Source organism: Rhinoraja longicauda, chromosome 2, assembly GCF_053455715.1.
Source record: "Rhinoraja longicauda isolate Sanriku21f chromosome 2, sRhiLon1.1, whole genome shotgun sequence".
Classification (NCBI taxonomy): domain Eukaryota; kingdom Metazoa; phylum Chordata; class Chondrichthyes; order Rajiformes; family Arhynchobatidae; genus Rhinoraja; species Rhinoraja longicauda.
This window is the reverse complement of record NC_135954.1, coordinates 92,719,227-92,732,341: the sequence shown is the minus strand read 5'-3', so window position 1 is coordinate 92,732,341 and position 13,115 is coordinate 92,719,227. Positions and strand designations below refer to the sequence as shown.

At 44.2% G+C, this 13,115-nt stretch overlaps 1 protein-coding gene across 4 annotated transcripts in view; it reads left to right on the top strand.

Moving 5' to 3' along the window:
- The first annotated feature begins 12,656 nt into the window (after positions 1–12,656).
- The window catches only part of LOC144607370 (WD repeat-containing protein 48), a 112,765-nt gene continuing 112,306 nt past the window's right edge, over positions 12,657–13,115 (top strand). For all 4 annotated transcript variants that reach the window (XR_013549096.1, XR_013549095.1, XR_013549094.1 and 1 more), the window contains exon 1: positions 12,657–12,730. Coding sequence is in view for 1 of the 4 variants with exons in the window: in XM_078424163.1 (XP_078280289.1) it covers positions 12,683–12,730 (48 nt within the window). In the remaining 3 variants the exon portion in view is untranslated. The remainder of the gene's footprint in view (positions 12,731–13,115) is intronic.

Sequence of the window (13,115 nt, the reverse complement as noted above, 5' to 3'; positions counted from 1 at the left end):
TCGAGAGCCTGAGCTATAGTAAGAGGTTGAGCAGGCTAGTACTTTATTCCTTGGAGTGCAGGAGGTAAAGGGGCGATCTTATAAAGGTGTATGAATTCACGAGGGAAATAGATAGGGTGAATGCACAAAGTCTTTTACCCAGGGCAGGGGAATTATGAACCAGAGGACATAGGTTTAAGGTGAGAGAGGAAAGACTTGTGAAGGGAATAGACAGGTGTTATTTCGGGTTGGGACCCTTCTTTGAAGATATCTAGAATGATGATATTGTTTTGGCAGAAGAGGAATTGGTATATTGGGGTATATTGAATGGAACATAGAACATAGAACAGTAAAGCACAGGAACAGACTGGCCCACAATGTCTGTACCAAACCTGATGTCAAGAGAAACTCTTGTCTGTTTGCACACAATCCTTATCCCTCCATATCCATACGTCTATCCAAAGGTCTCTTAAATGCGATAATCATAACTGCCTCCACCATCACACCCAACAGTTCATTCCAGGCATCCACCACTTGCGATCGCTTTTAAACATTTTCCGTCCATGTTTAAACCTATGCCCGCTAGTATTTGATTTTTCCATCCTGCCAAAACAGCCCTGACTGTCTACCTTATCTATGCCTCAGGATTTTATGTACTTCTATCTCCACAGACTTAACATAGAAAACCTCAACTGCTTCTGTACAGGTTCAGGCAAGATCAAAGAATGCGCCATGCCATCGTCTTTCCCAAGACATGCTCCCCTTAGACATTCTGTAGGCTTTTGCATAATAATGCACACTAATTAAAGATGCATTTCATCATGATACATTCTACAGAGAATCTGTAGTGTCTCCGAGCATGCATCTAAATGTCCCTTTAACAGCTCTGAGGCACACGGAGTCTGAGTTATGAAGTGTGCGTTGGAAAGCTTGCTTCATATAAAAGCATAATATTTCGGAAGCACAATAAAAAGGGTGAAAGAGGCAATAGGGATGAGAACATGAGTAAAACACGAGCCAAAGTAGGTCACTCCCTCTTCTCCCCTCTCCCATTAGACAAGAGGTACAGAAATGTGAAGATGCACACCTCCAGATTCAGGGACAGTTTCTTCCCAGCTGTTATCAGACAACTGAACCATCCTACCACCAACCAGGGAGCAGTCCTGAGCTACTATCTACCTCATTGGAGACCCTCGGACTATCTTTGATCAGACTTTATCTTGCACTAAACGTTATTCTCATTATTCCCTTTATCATGTATCTGTACTGTGGATGGATCGATTATAATCATGTATTGTCTCTCCACTGACTGGTTAGCACTCAACAAAAGCTTTTCACTGTACCTCGGCACAAGAGATTGCAGATGCTGGAATCTTGAGCAAAACACAAAGTTTTTAGAGGAACTCAGCGGGTCAGGCAGCATCTGTGGAGGAAGGGGCCCGACCTGAACCGTTGCCTTTCTATTTCCATGACAGATGTTGCCTGACCCGTGAGCCACTCCAGCACTTTATGTTTTGCTCATAAAATTGTATAATAGTTTAGTTTAGCTTTGTTTAATTGTTTAAGTTAAGAGGGGTCCCGACCCTAAACATCGCCAGTCTGTTTCGTCCACTGATACTGCCTGACCCATTGAGTTATTCCAGCACTTTGTGTTTTGCTTATAACTTTTAATGGCTCATTTAATAGTACCCACTAAATATCACAAGCTTACAACCTTCATATGTTTAAATGCTGAATCTTTCAGCAAGACGTTGCTTGTGGGATAGCAAAATGCCAAAACAGCCCCTTCCCGATCCCCACAATTGGTTGCATGGGTGTGGATGCTGAAAGTTCTTCCATAATAAAGACAAGCAATGGTTGCCTCACTGATATTTCTATGACAATATCATTTCTTTGCTCAAATATCAGCAGCCAACACTGAAGCCATGTTACCATTGGAAGATGATGAAGGGATGCCTGTCACCTTCAACAAAATATCAGCAATAATTTACAATAAAATACTTGAATTCACTTCAGTGAGTTAATGAATGGGTATGTATTCTCCTGTAAGTCCCTTCCATATGTTCGCGTTTGAATGCCAGAGGCTATGACTAAATCCCATTTTGAAATCTTTTGCGGGCAATATATTGTATTTAAATTGCTCAATGTGTCAAACTTAATTATTATATTAACTGTGATGCAATGATAAAAATATATGAAGATATTGTGACAATAAACATCAATCTGTTATGTGACTGGACAAGCAAGAAAGACTGATGGAAATGGGTGACATAAAGAATTAAATTGAAAGAAACATAATGTGTTTTGATTGAAGAAAAAGCTTAAGAGAAGCATCAGAAATGGGCATTGTATAATGTAAAATGGGAAACGAAAAGGTACAAAACCAGATATCTTTCATATGTATTAATTGCAAATATTTTTTATTTGATAATACTTCAAAGGGCAAAAATATAAAATGAGATTAGTCATATAAAATTAAACTAAATCTATTACGTGGGCTCCACCTATAGGATCTAATAATCAAGGCCACTTTGAAACCTGCTTTGCTTTTCTTAATTTGTATTTCTTACCTCTCACAAAGCCAATGACCTCCACTGTGTTAGTTCCCATGGAAATATCATCAAATACTGTAGCCTGAATTTGGACATGATATTGGTACTGGTATTGATTTATTCCTTGATTTATTCACACCCTTTCTACCAGGGTGGGAAATGTCAAAGAATAGAGGGCATAGCATTAAGGTGAGAGGGGCAAAATTAAAAAGAAAGGTATTGGGCAAGTTTTTTAAAATTACACACAGAGAGTGGGTGGCTGGAACGTGCTGCCACTGAATCTATTATTACTGTGCAAAGTTCTCATCCCTTTATGAGAAAATGGATAACAAGTCATAGAGTCATATAGCAAGGAAACTCACCCTTCTGCCCAATTTACCCATTACAACCAAGATGCCCCATCTACACTAGTCCCACCTGCCTGCATTTAGCCTATACCCCTCTAAACGTTTCCTATCCAGTTACCTGTGTCCTTGAAAAGTTGTTATAGTACCTGCCTCAATTACCTCCTCAGGTAGCTCGTTCCGTACATCCACCACCCTCCGGTGAAAAAGTTGCCCCTTGGGTTCCTATTAAATCTTTCAGCAAATATATTTGTGTTTTGCTCAAGATTCCAGCATCTGTATTTCCTTGTATTGGTGTCTATAACCCATCTACTTTACATCTTTATATTGGTCCACTAAATGCACAGGATAATTTTTACTCTGAATGTTAACTGCTTGATGTGGATGTGTACTTCATTTATATATTTGCTTGGAGAAAATAAAGTTAGAGTGATTTGTTTGTGGCTAAAACTTTGTCAGAAAGCCCATTTAAAATAAGAGATTTGTAAATAATTTACAAGCTTTTTTCTTAGCTTACCTTCTTCTCCATTCAACTGACTAAAATAATGCATATACCTACCACTGTCTGTGTAAAAAAAAAACTTCCCCATGCATCTCATTTAAATTTTGCCCCTCTGACCTTAAGTCACTGGAGACTTAGTGTCAAGGTAGTATTGGCACTGAAATTATATAATTATCAAAAAATATTAAATAAAGGTGAAAGAGGGCTTTACACCTCACTCCTTTTCTCTCTTTATCTGACATCCTTTTGTCTCCCTTTCATCTCTATCTTTTGTCCATCCATCTGCCATTGATCCCCCCCGCTCACCTGTATTCACCTAACATTTGCCAGCCTTTCACTTTCCAGACTTTGTCCTGCCTCCCCTCCCCTCTTCCAGCTTTCTGCCCCCACAACAATCAGTCTGAAGAAGGGTCCGGACCTGAAACACCACTATCCATGTTTTCTAGACACGCTGCCGCAGAGCTACTCCAGCACTTTGTACCCTATTCCCCCCCTTCCTCCCCCCCCCCCCCCCCCATCTACACATGCAATCCATGATCACCGAGACCAAACCTCAACACATTTCCCCGGTGTGGGACGAATAAAGGAATATATGTATATGTATTTCTTGTCCATTTAAACCACATGCAAGCATAGCACACAAGGATTTATTTCTTTACTTTGCATTTTTATTTTTACAATTGATGTGGCATGTCAGTAGTGTAAGAAAAGAACTGCAGATGCTGGTACAAATCGAAGGTATTTATTCACAAAATGCTGGAGTAACTCAGCAGGTCAGGCAACATCTCAGGAGAGAAGGAATGGGTGACGTTTCGGGTCGAGACCCTTCTTCAGACTGATGTCAGGGGGGCGGGACAAAGGAAGGATGTAGGTGGAGACAGGAAAACAGCGGGAGATCTGGGAAGGAAGAGGGGAAGAGAGGGACAGAGGAACTATCTAAAGTTGGAGAAGTCAATGTTCATACCGCTGGGCTGCAAGCTGCCCAGGTGAAATATGAGGTGCTGTTCCTCCAAGTTCCGGTGGGCCTCACTATGGCACTGGAGGAGGCCCATGACAGAAAGGTCAGACTGGGAGTGGGAGGGGGAGTTGAAGTGCTCAGCCACTGGGAGATCAGGTTGGTTAAGGCGGAATTTTATATGTTTCTATAAGATCCCCTCTCATCCTTCGAAATTCCAGTGAATATACGCCCAGTCGATCCATTCTTTCATCATATGTCAGTCCCGCCATCCCGGGAATTAACCTGGTGAACCTACACTGCGCTCCCTCAATAGCAAGAATGTCCTTCCTCAAATTAGGAGACCAAAACTGCACACAATACTCAAGGTGCAGTTTCACCAGGGACCTGTACAACTGCAGTAGGACCTCCTTGCTCCTAAACTCAAATTCTCTCGCAGTGAAGGCCAACATGCCATGAGCTTTCTTCACTGCCTGCTGTACCTGCACATTTACTTTCAGTGACTGATGTACAAGGACACCCAGGTCTCGTTGCACCTCTGCTTTTCCTAATCTGACACCATTCAGATATCTGCCTTCTTGTTCTTGCCGCCAAAGTGGATAACCTCACATTTATCCACATTATACTGCATCTGCCATACATCTGCCCACTCACCCAACTTATCCAAGTCACCCTGCAGCCTCATAGCATCCTCATCGCAGCTCACCCAGCTTTGTGTCATCCGCAAACTTGGAGTTGTTACATTTAATTCCTTCATCTAAATCATTAATACAATATCGAAAAGGAGTTGGTGTAGCTCAACGGGTCAAGCAACATCGGGTCGGATAGATGAGATCGGTTTAACTTGACATCACGTCCAGCACAAACATTGTCGTTCCTGTGCTGTACTAAGTTCTTAAGGCTTGCGTTTCTTGGCCATCTCTAAATGTACTTGCAGAGATCGTGGTGCCCTACCATCTTGTGGTGTTGCAGATCCCCATATGTCCCTCACATGAAAGTGCTCCCGCTGTGCTTTTGGGCAGGGAGTTTCCAGGTGTGGAGAAGTGAGGAAACGGGTATTGCATTTCCAAGTCAGGACCATGAGCAGCTCAGAAGGGAGCCTGTAGGTGGCAGTGTTCTGGCGTCTTTGCTGCCCTTGTCCTTGGTAGGAGAACACAGGCTTGGGAAAAAGTTCAAAAGGTGCTTAAGTAACCCAATGGGTCAGACAGCATCTCTGGAGGGAATGGACAAGGATCGTTTTGGGTTGGGATGCTTTCACATGAGGTACTCAAGCTACTCCAGAACTTTGTGCCTTTTTTTTGTTATTTTCACTTCTTCTATCTTTAATGTAATGAACAAATTATGGACATTTTTTACTCTAGTACCTTCAGAACTGGTGTTTTTTCCCCTCACAGATCTGAACTCTAATGTCTGGATTCTGCAGGTCCGTGCAGTAGATTTTTCTGTCTCATCCTCCTGAGTGCACAAAGGCATCATTGAACTGCAATGCCTCTGTCGTGAACCCGATACGTCACGATACACTCTGCAGTCCCACCTATCCGTGTTCTCCAGAGGTGCTGCCTGACCTGCTGAGTTGCTCCAGGACTTTTCTGTAAACCAGCATCTGCAGTTTCTTGTTTCTACAGGCTCAGGCAGGTGCTTTTGAGAGTGGATATGAGGAATTGCAGATGCTGGTTTACAAAAGGAAAAGGCACAAAATGCACACCTCCAGATTCAGGGACAGTTTCTTCCCAGCGGTTATCAGCCAAATGAACCATCCTCAGCATCTGATCAGTCTGCAATGTCACCTATCTTTGGTCTTCAGAGATGCTGCCCGAGTTACTCTAGTCTAAATGAATAACTACAGAGCATTCTGTAAGCAGATGTGTAGCTACAGCGCCCTGATGGAGAAGGGAATAAAGCTTTAGGATGGTGGACAAGGAGCTGATCAAGTGGAGACACAAGGAACTGCAGAAGCTGGTTTATAAAGAAAAAGACAAAATGCTGGAGGTAGTCAACGGGTTAGTCAGCATCTGTGGAGGGAATAGACAGATGACATTTCAGGTTGCAACACTCCTTCAGACTGATTGTGGTAAGAGGGGAATATTGGCAGAGTGGTGGGGGCAGCACAAAGCCGGGGAAGTGAAGCGGGAGAGTGGAACAGATGGGTGCGCACCATGTGGGGCACAGGGAAGATTAGGAGAGAGGGGAAGTTTGCCAAAAATTGAAGAATTCAATGTTCATACAGTTGGGTTGCAAGTTATCCAAGCGGAATAATGGTGTGCCATTCCTCTAGTTTGCTAGTGTCCTCACTCTGGCAATGGTTCATAAGTTCTACGAGCTGAATTATGCCATTCAGCCCATCAAGTTCACTCTGTCATTCAATCATGGCTGATCTACCTTTCCCTCTCAACCCCATTCTCCTGCTTTCTCCCCATAATGCCTGATAATCTCACTAATCAAGAATCTGGCAAAGTCCACCTTAAAAAAAAAATCTATAGATTTGGTCTCCACAGCCTTCTGTGGCAATGAATTCCACAGATTCACCACCTTCTGACTAAAAAAATCCTTCTTGTCTTTCTAAAGGTACAGTGCATTCAGACAGTATTCAGACCCCTTCACTTTTTCCACATTTTGTTACGTTACAGCCTTATTGTAAAATGGATTAAATTCTTTTTTTTTAAATCATCAATCTACACACAATACCCCAGAATGAAAAAGTGAAAACATGTGATTAGAAATTTTTGCAAAGTAATTAAAAAGAAACTGAAATATCACATTTACACAAGTATTCAGACCCTTTGCTATGACACTCAAAATTGAGCTTAGGTTCATCCTGTTTCCATTGATTATCCTTGAGATGTTTCAACAACTTGATTGGATTCCACCAGTGGTAAATTAAATTGATTGGACATGATTTGGAAAGGTAAACACCTTATATAAGGTCCCACAGTTGACAATGCACGTCAGAGCAAACACCAAGTAATGAAGACGAAGGAATTGTCCGTAGACCTCCGAGACAGGATTGTGTCGAGACACAGATCTGGGGAAGGGTATAAAACAATTTCTGCAGCATTGCAGGTCCCAAAGAGCACAGTAACCTCCGTCATTCTTAAATGCATGAACTTTGGAACCACCAGGACTCTTCATAGAGCTGGCCGCCCAGCCAAACTGAACAATTGGGGGAGAAGGGCCTTGGTCAGGGAGGTGAACAAGAACCCAATGGTCACTCTGACAGAGCTCCAGAAATCCTCTATGAACATGGGAGAACCTTCCAGAAGGACAACTATATCTGCAGCACTCCACCAATCAGGCCTTTATGGTAGAGTGGCCAGACGGAAGCCACTTCTCATTAAAAGGCACACGACAGCCTGCTTGAAGGCACCTAAAGGACTCTCAGACTATGAAAAGCAAGATTTTCTGATCTGATGAAACCATGATTGAACTCTTTGGCCTGAATGCCAAGTGTCACGTCTGGAGGAAACTAGGCACTGCTCATCACTTGGCCAATACCATACCTTAAGTGAAGCATGGTGGTGGCAGCATTATGCTGTGTGGATGATTTTCAGTGGCAAGAACTGGGAGACTAGTCAGGATTGAGGGAAAGATGAACGGAACAAAGTACAGAGAGATTCTTGATGAAAACCTGCTCCAGAGCGTTCAGGACCTCAGACTGGGGCGGAGGTTCACCTTCCAACAGGACAACGACCCTAAGCACACAGCCAAGACAACGCAGGAGTGGCTTCGTGACAAGTCTGTGAATGTCCTTGTGTGGCCCAGCCAGAGCCCGGACTTGAATCCAATTGAACATCTCTGGAGGGACCTGAAAATAGCTGTGCATCGACGCTCCCCATCCAACCTGACAGAGCTTGAGAGGATCTACAGAGAAGAATTGGAGAAATTACCCAAAGACAGGTGTGCCAAGCTTGTAGCGTCATACCCAAGAAGACTTGAGGCTGTAATCACTGCCAAAGATGCCTCAACAAAGTACGGAGTAAAGGGTCTGAATACTTATGTAAATGTGATATTTCAGTTATTTCTTTTTAATTACTTTGCAAAAATTTCTAAACACCTGTTTTCACTTTTTTATTATGGGGTATTGATGATAAAAAAATGAATTTAATCCATTTTAAAATAAGGCTGTAATGTAACAAAATGTGTAAAAAGTGAAGGGGTCTGAATGTTTCTGAATGCAATGTATATCCTTTTATTCTGAGGCTATGGCCTCTGGTCCTGGACTCTCCCACTAGTGGAAACATCCTTTCCACATTCACTCTATCCAAATGTTCACTATTCAGTACGTTTCAATGAGATCCCCTCTCATCCTTCTAAATTCCAGAAAGTACAGGCCCAGTGCCTCGTATGTTAACCCAATCTTTCCTGGAATGATTCTTGTAAACCTCCTCTGGACCATCTCCAATGCCAGCACATCCTTCCACAGACATGGGGTCCAAAACTGCTCACAATACTCCAAACACAGTCTGGCCAGTACCTTATAAAACCTTAGCATTACATCTGTTTTTGGTATTCTAGCCCTCTTGAAATAAATATCACCATTGCATTCGCCTTCCTACCGATTCAGCTTGCAAATTAACATTTTGGGAATCCTGCACCAGCACTCCCAAGTCCCTTTGCACGTCTGATTTCTGAATTCTCTCCCCATTTAGAAAATAGTCTACACCTTTATTCCTACTACCAAAATGCATAACTCAACACTTTGCTACGCTGTATTCCATCTGCCACTTCTCAGCACACTCTCCCAACCTGTCCAAATCCTTCTGCAGAGTCCCTGCTTTCTCTACACTACCAGCCCCTCCACCTATCTTCATATCTTCTGCCATCCAGCCAACCTGCAATCCATACTAGTATCATCCTTCCGATACCATGGCAATACAATAGACAATAGGTGCAGGAGGGGGCCATTCGGCCCTTCGAGCCAGCACCGCCATTCAATGTGATCATGGCTGATCATTCTTAATCAGTACCCCGTTCCTGCCTTCTCCCCATACCCCCTGACTCCACTATCCTGAGGGGAGATCTTATTGAAACATATAAGATAATTAGGGGATTGGACACAGTAGAGGCAGGAAACATGTTCCCAATGTTGGGGGAGTCCAGAACAAGGGGTCACAGTTTAAGAATAAGGGGTAGGCCATTTAGAATGGAGATGAGGAAGAACTTTTTCAGTCAGAGAGTGGTGAAGGTGTGGAATTCTCTGCCTCAGAAGGCAGTGGAGGCCAGTTCGTTGGATGCTTTCAAGAGAGAGCTGGATAGAGCTCTTAAGGATAGCGGAGTGAGGGGGTATGGGGAGAAGGCAGGAACGGGATACTGATTGAGAGTGATCAGCCATGATCGCATTGAATGGCGGTGCTGGCTCGAAGGGCTGAATGGCCTACTCCTGCACCTATTGTCTATTGTCTATCCTTAAGAGCTCTATCCAGCTCTCTCTTGAATGCATTCAGAGAATTGGCCTCCACTGCCTTCTGAGGCAGAGAATTCCACAGATTCACAACTCTCTGACTGAAAAAGTTTTTCCTCATCTCAGTTCTAAATGGCCTACCCCTTTATTCTTAAACTGTGGCCCCTTGTTCTGGACTCCCCCAACATTGGGAACATGTTTCCTGCCTCTAACGTGTCCAACCCCTTAATAATCTTATACGTTTCAATAAGATCTCCTCTCATCCTTCTAAATTCCAGTGTATACAAGCCTAGTCGCTCCAGTCTTTCAACATATGATAGTCCCACCATTCCGGGAATTAACCTAGTAAACCTACGCTGCACGCCCTCATCTTCTTTAGCACCCTCATGTGCAGCACCTTACCAAAGGCCTGGGGTTTCAGAACCCTGGGGTGCAGTCCATCCAGTCCCGGTGACTTATCTCCCTTCAATCCTTTCAGCTTCCCAAGCACCTTCTTAGTAATAGCCATTCCACTGATTTCCACTTCCTGACTCTCGAATTTCTGGCACGTTGCTGGTGTCTTCTGTGGTGAAGACTGATGCAAAAAACATTCAATTCATCTGCCATTTCTTTATTCCTCATTATCACTTCAGCATTATTTTCCAGTTATTATTATCAGCATTATTATTGCCCACTCTTGCCTCTTTCTTACTCTTTATAAATCTGAAGAAACTTTTGTTATCCTCTTTTATATTATTGGCTAGCTTACTTGCGTATTTCATCTTTTCTCCCCGCATTGCCTTTTTAGTTACCTTCTGTTGTTTTTGAAAAGCTTCTCAGTCTTCTGGCTTCCCATTAATCTTTGCATTGTTATATTCCTTCACTTTTAGTTTTATACTGTCTTTGATTTTCCTTGTCAGCCACGGTCACCTCATGCTCCCAATAGAATCTTTCTTCCTCTTTGGAATGAAAAGATCCTGCATCTTCCGAATTGTTCCCAGAAATTCCTGCCATTGCTGTTCCACCATCATTCCTGCTAGGGTCCCTTTTCAATTTTTGCCAGCTCCTCCCTCATGCCTCTGTAGTCACTTTGCTCACCTGTAAAACCGACACATCCGATGTAATCTTCTCCCTCTCAAATTGCAGGTTGAGTTTTATCATATTACTAGACCAAGTCTCAGTCCCAAACTTCTCCTGCATTGGTGCAGCACACTCTCCCCCTCCCCTCCCCGCTTCCCTCCCTCCTCCTCACTTCGCTTCCCTCCCTCCCGCTTCGCTCCATCCTCCCCGCTTCACTCCCCCTCCCCCTCTCTCCCCCGACTCCAACCCCCTTATCTCCCTACTCCCCTTCCCTCCCTCTCCCCCCACTCCATCCCCCTTTATCCTCTCTCCACCCCCCTCTCTCCACCCCCCTCTCTCCACCCCCCTCTCTAGACCCCCCTCTCTCCACCTCCCTCTCTAGGAGTTAGATTTAAACTTTAAAATGTGAATAACTTTTAAAATATAACACCGATTTCAATGAAACCTCTTCCATTAACACCAAAGGGACGACGGTGAGTAAGGTGGGCCTAAAATTGTCGCACTATCGTGTACGTTTTGGCTGTAGTTCAGGAACAAACAAACAAACAAGAGTTTTAGTATATAGATAGATGGTCACTACCTCCTAGTTGTTCCTTTACCTTAAACTCCCTAATCAAATCCGATTCATTACACAATACCAAATTCAAAATGACCATTTCCCTGGTCAGCACAACTACAATGCTGTAGGTCCAGGAGAGGTCAGTGCGGGAATGTGGAAAAAAGAGCACTGTTCTATCAGGGAAAGAGGAGAATTCTGTGGTGCAAGCAGTGTGCTACATCTACCCTTATATCAGATGTAATGGCAGCGTCATGCATTGGGGTTAGCCTTGCTATGGTTATGTTGATCATTAAACATAAGAGCAGAATTAGGTCATTCGGCCCATCGAGTCTGAGCCGCCATTCAATTACAGCTGATCAATTTTCCCCCGCAACCTCATTCTCCTGCCTTTCTCCCATAACCTTTGATGCCCTTACTAATCAAGAACCTATCAAACTCAGTTTTAAAAATACCCAATGACGTCCTCCACAACCAACAGTGGCAATGAATTCCACAGATTCTCCACCATCTGGCTCAAGAAATTCTTCCTCATCTCCATTTTAAAAGTACTTCCTTTTATTCGGAGGCTGTGCCCTCTGGTCCTAGACTCTTCCACTACTAGAAACGTCCTCTCCCCTTCCATTCTTTCTGGGCCTTTCATTATTCAGTACATTTCAATAAGACCACTACCCCCCCCCCCCCCCCCCCTTTCATTCTTCCAAACTCCAGCGGGAACAGCGCCCTTAAATGCTCTTCATAGGTTAACCCAATCATCCCTGGGATCATTCTAATAATCCTTCTCTGGACCCTGGACACCATCACCAGCACATCTTTCCTCGGAAAGAGGGCCTAAAATACCTCACAATACTCCAAATCTGGCTTCACCAGCACCTTATAAAACCTCAGTTTGGGGAGTGAAAATTGCACAACTGGTGGAATCATATTGTCTAACAATGCATGGCCCTGGCCAGTGCACCTGATTCAGAAGCAGATGCTGCACCTCAATCCATCCTACACCCCCTCACTAGCCCGTCCACTAGTCTCCCCCTCACTAGTCTCCCCCTCACTAGTCTGCCCCCACTAGTCTGACAGAGACAGACAGGGACACACCCAAAGACAGACAGACAAAGACACACACACAGACAGAAAGACAGAAATGCACAAAGACAGACAGATAGAAAGAAAGACACAGACAGAAAGACACAGACAGAAATGCACAAAGACAGACAGACACATAAAGACAGACACACACACACTGACAGGTATCTGATTGGTTGATACCAGGTCTTCGCCCCGCCCACCCTCCCGCTTCTTTTGCCGTCATCGGAAGTGACGCAGGTCCGTCAACATGCAAAATGGCGGCGCATCATCGGCAGAACACGGCGGCGCGAAGGAAAGTGCAGGTAAGGCTGGGCCGCCCCGTCCGCCCCACCGGCCACTGCTGCCAGCTGGGGACCTCGGCCAGCCAGCGCTAGAGGAGCCTCCACACACACTCACACACTGGGCTCCGCGTCCGGGAGGGAGTGGGGTCTGCGTGCGCTCGTCCATTGAAACAAGCCAAGCAGACCGGCTCACTTCAAGGCTTGAGCTGAGGCTGAGCTGCTGTCTACCTGCAAGCCTGATTCAAGAGTCAACTGTGTTTAATTGTCATATGTCCCCACACCACAACAATGAGGCAGCAAAACATGGATAATATATAACAGCACAGAAAATGCAATACGCACATAATAAACATTCAATAAATTGATAACCCCAGTACTAGTGTAACACCCCCCCCCCCCCCCCCCG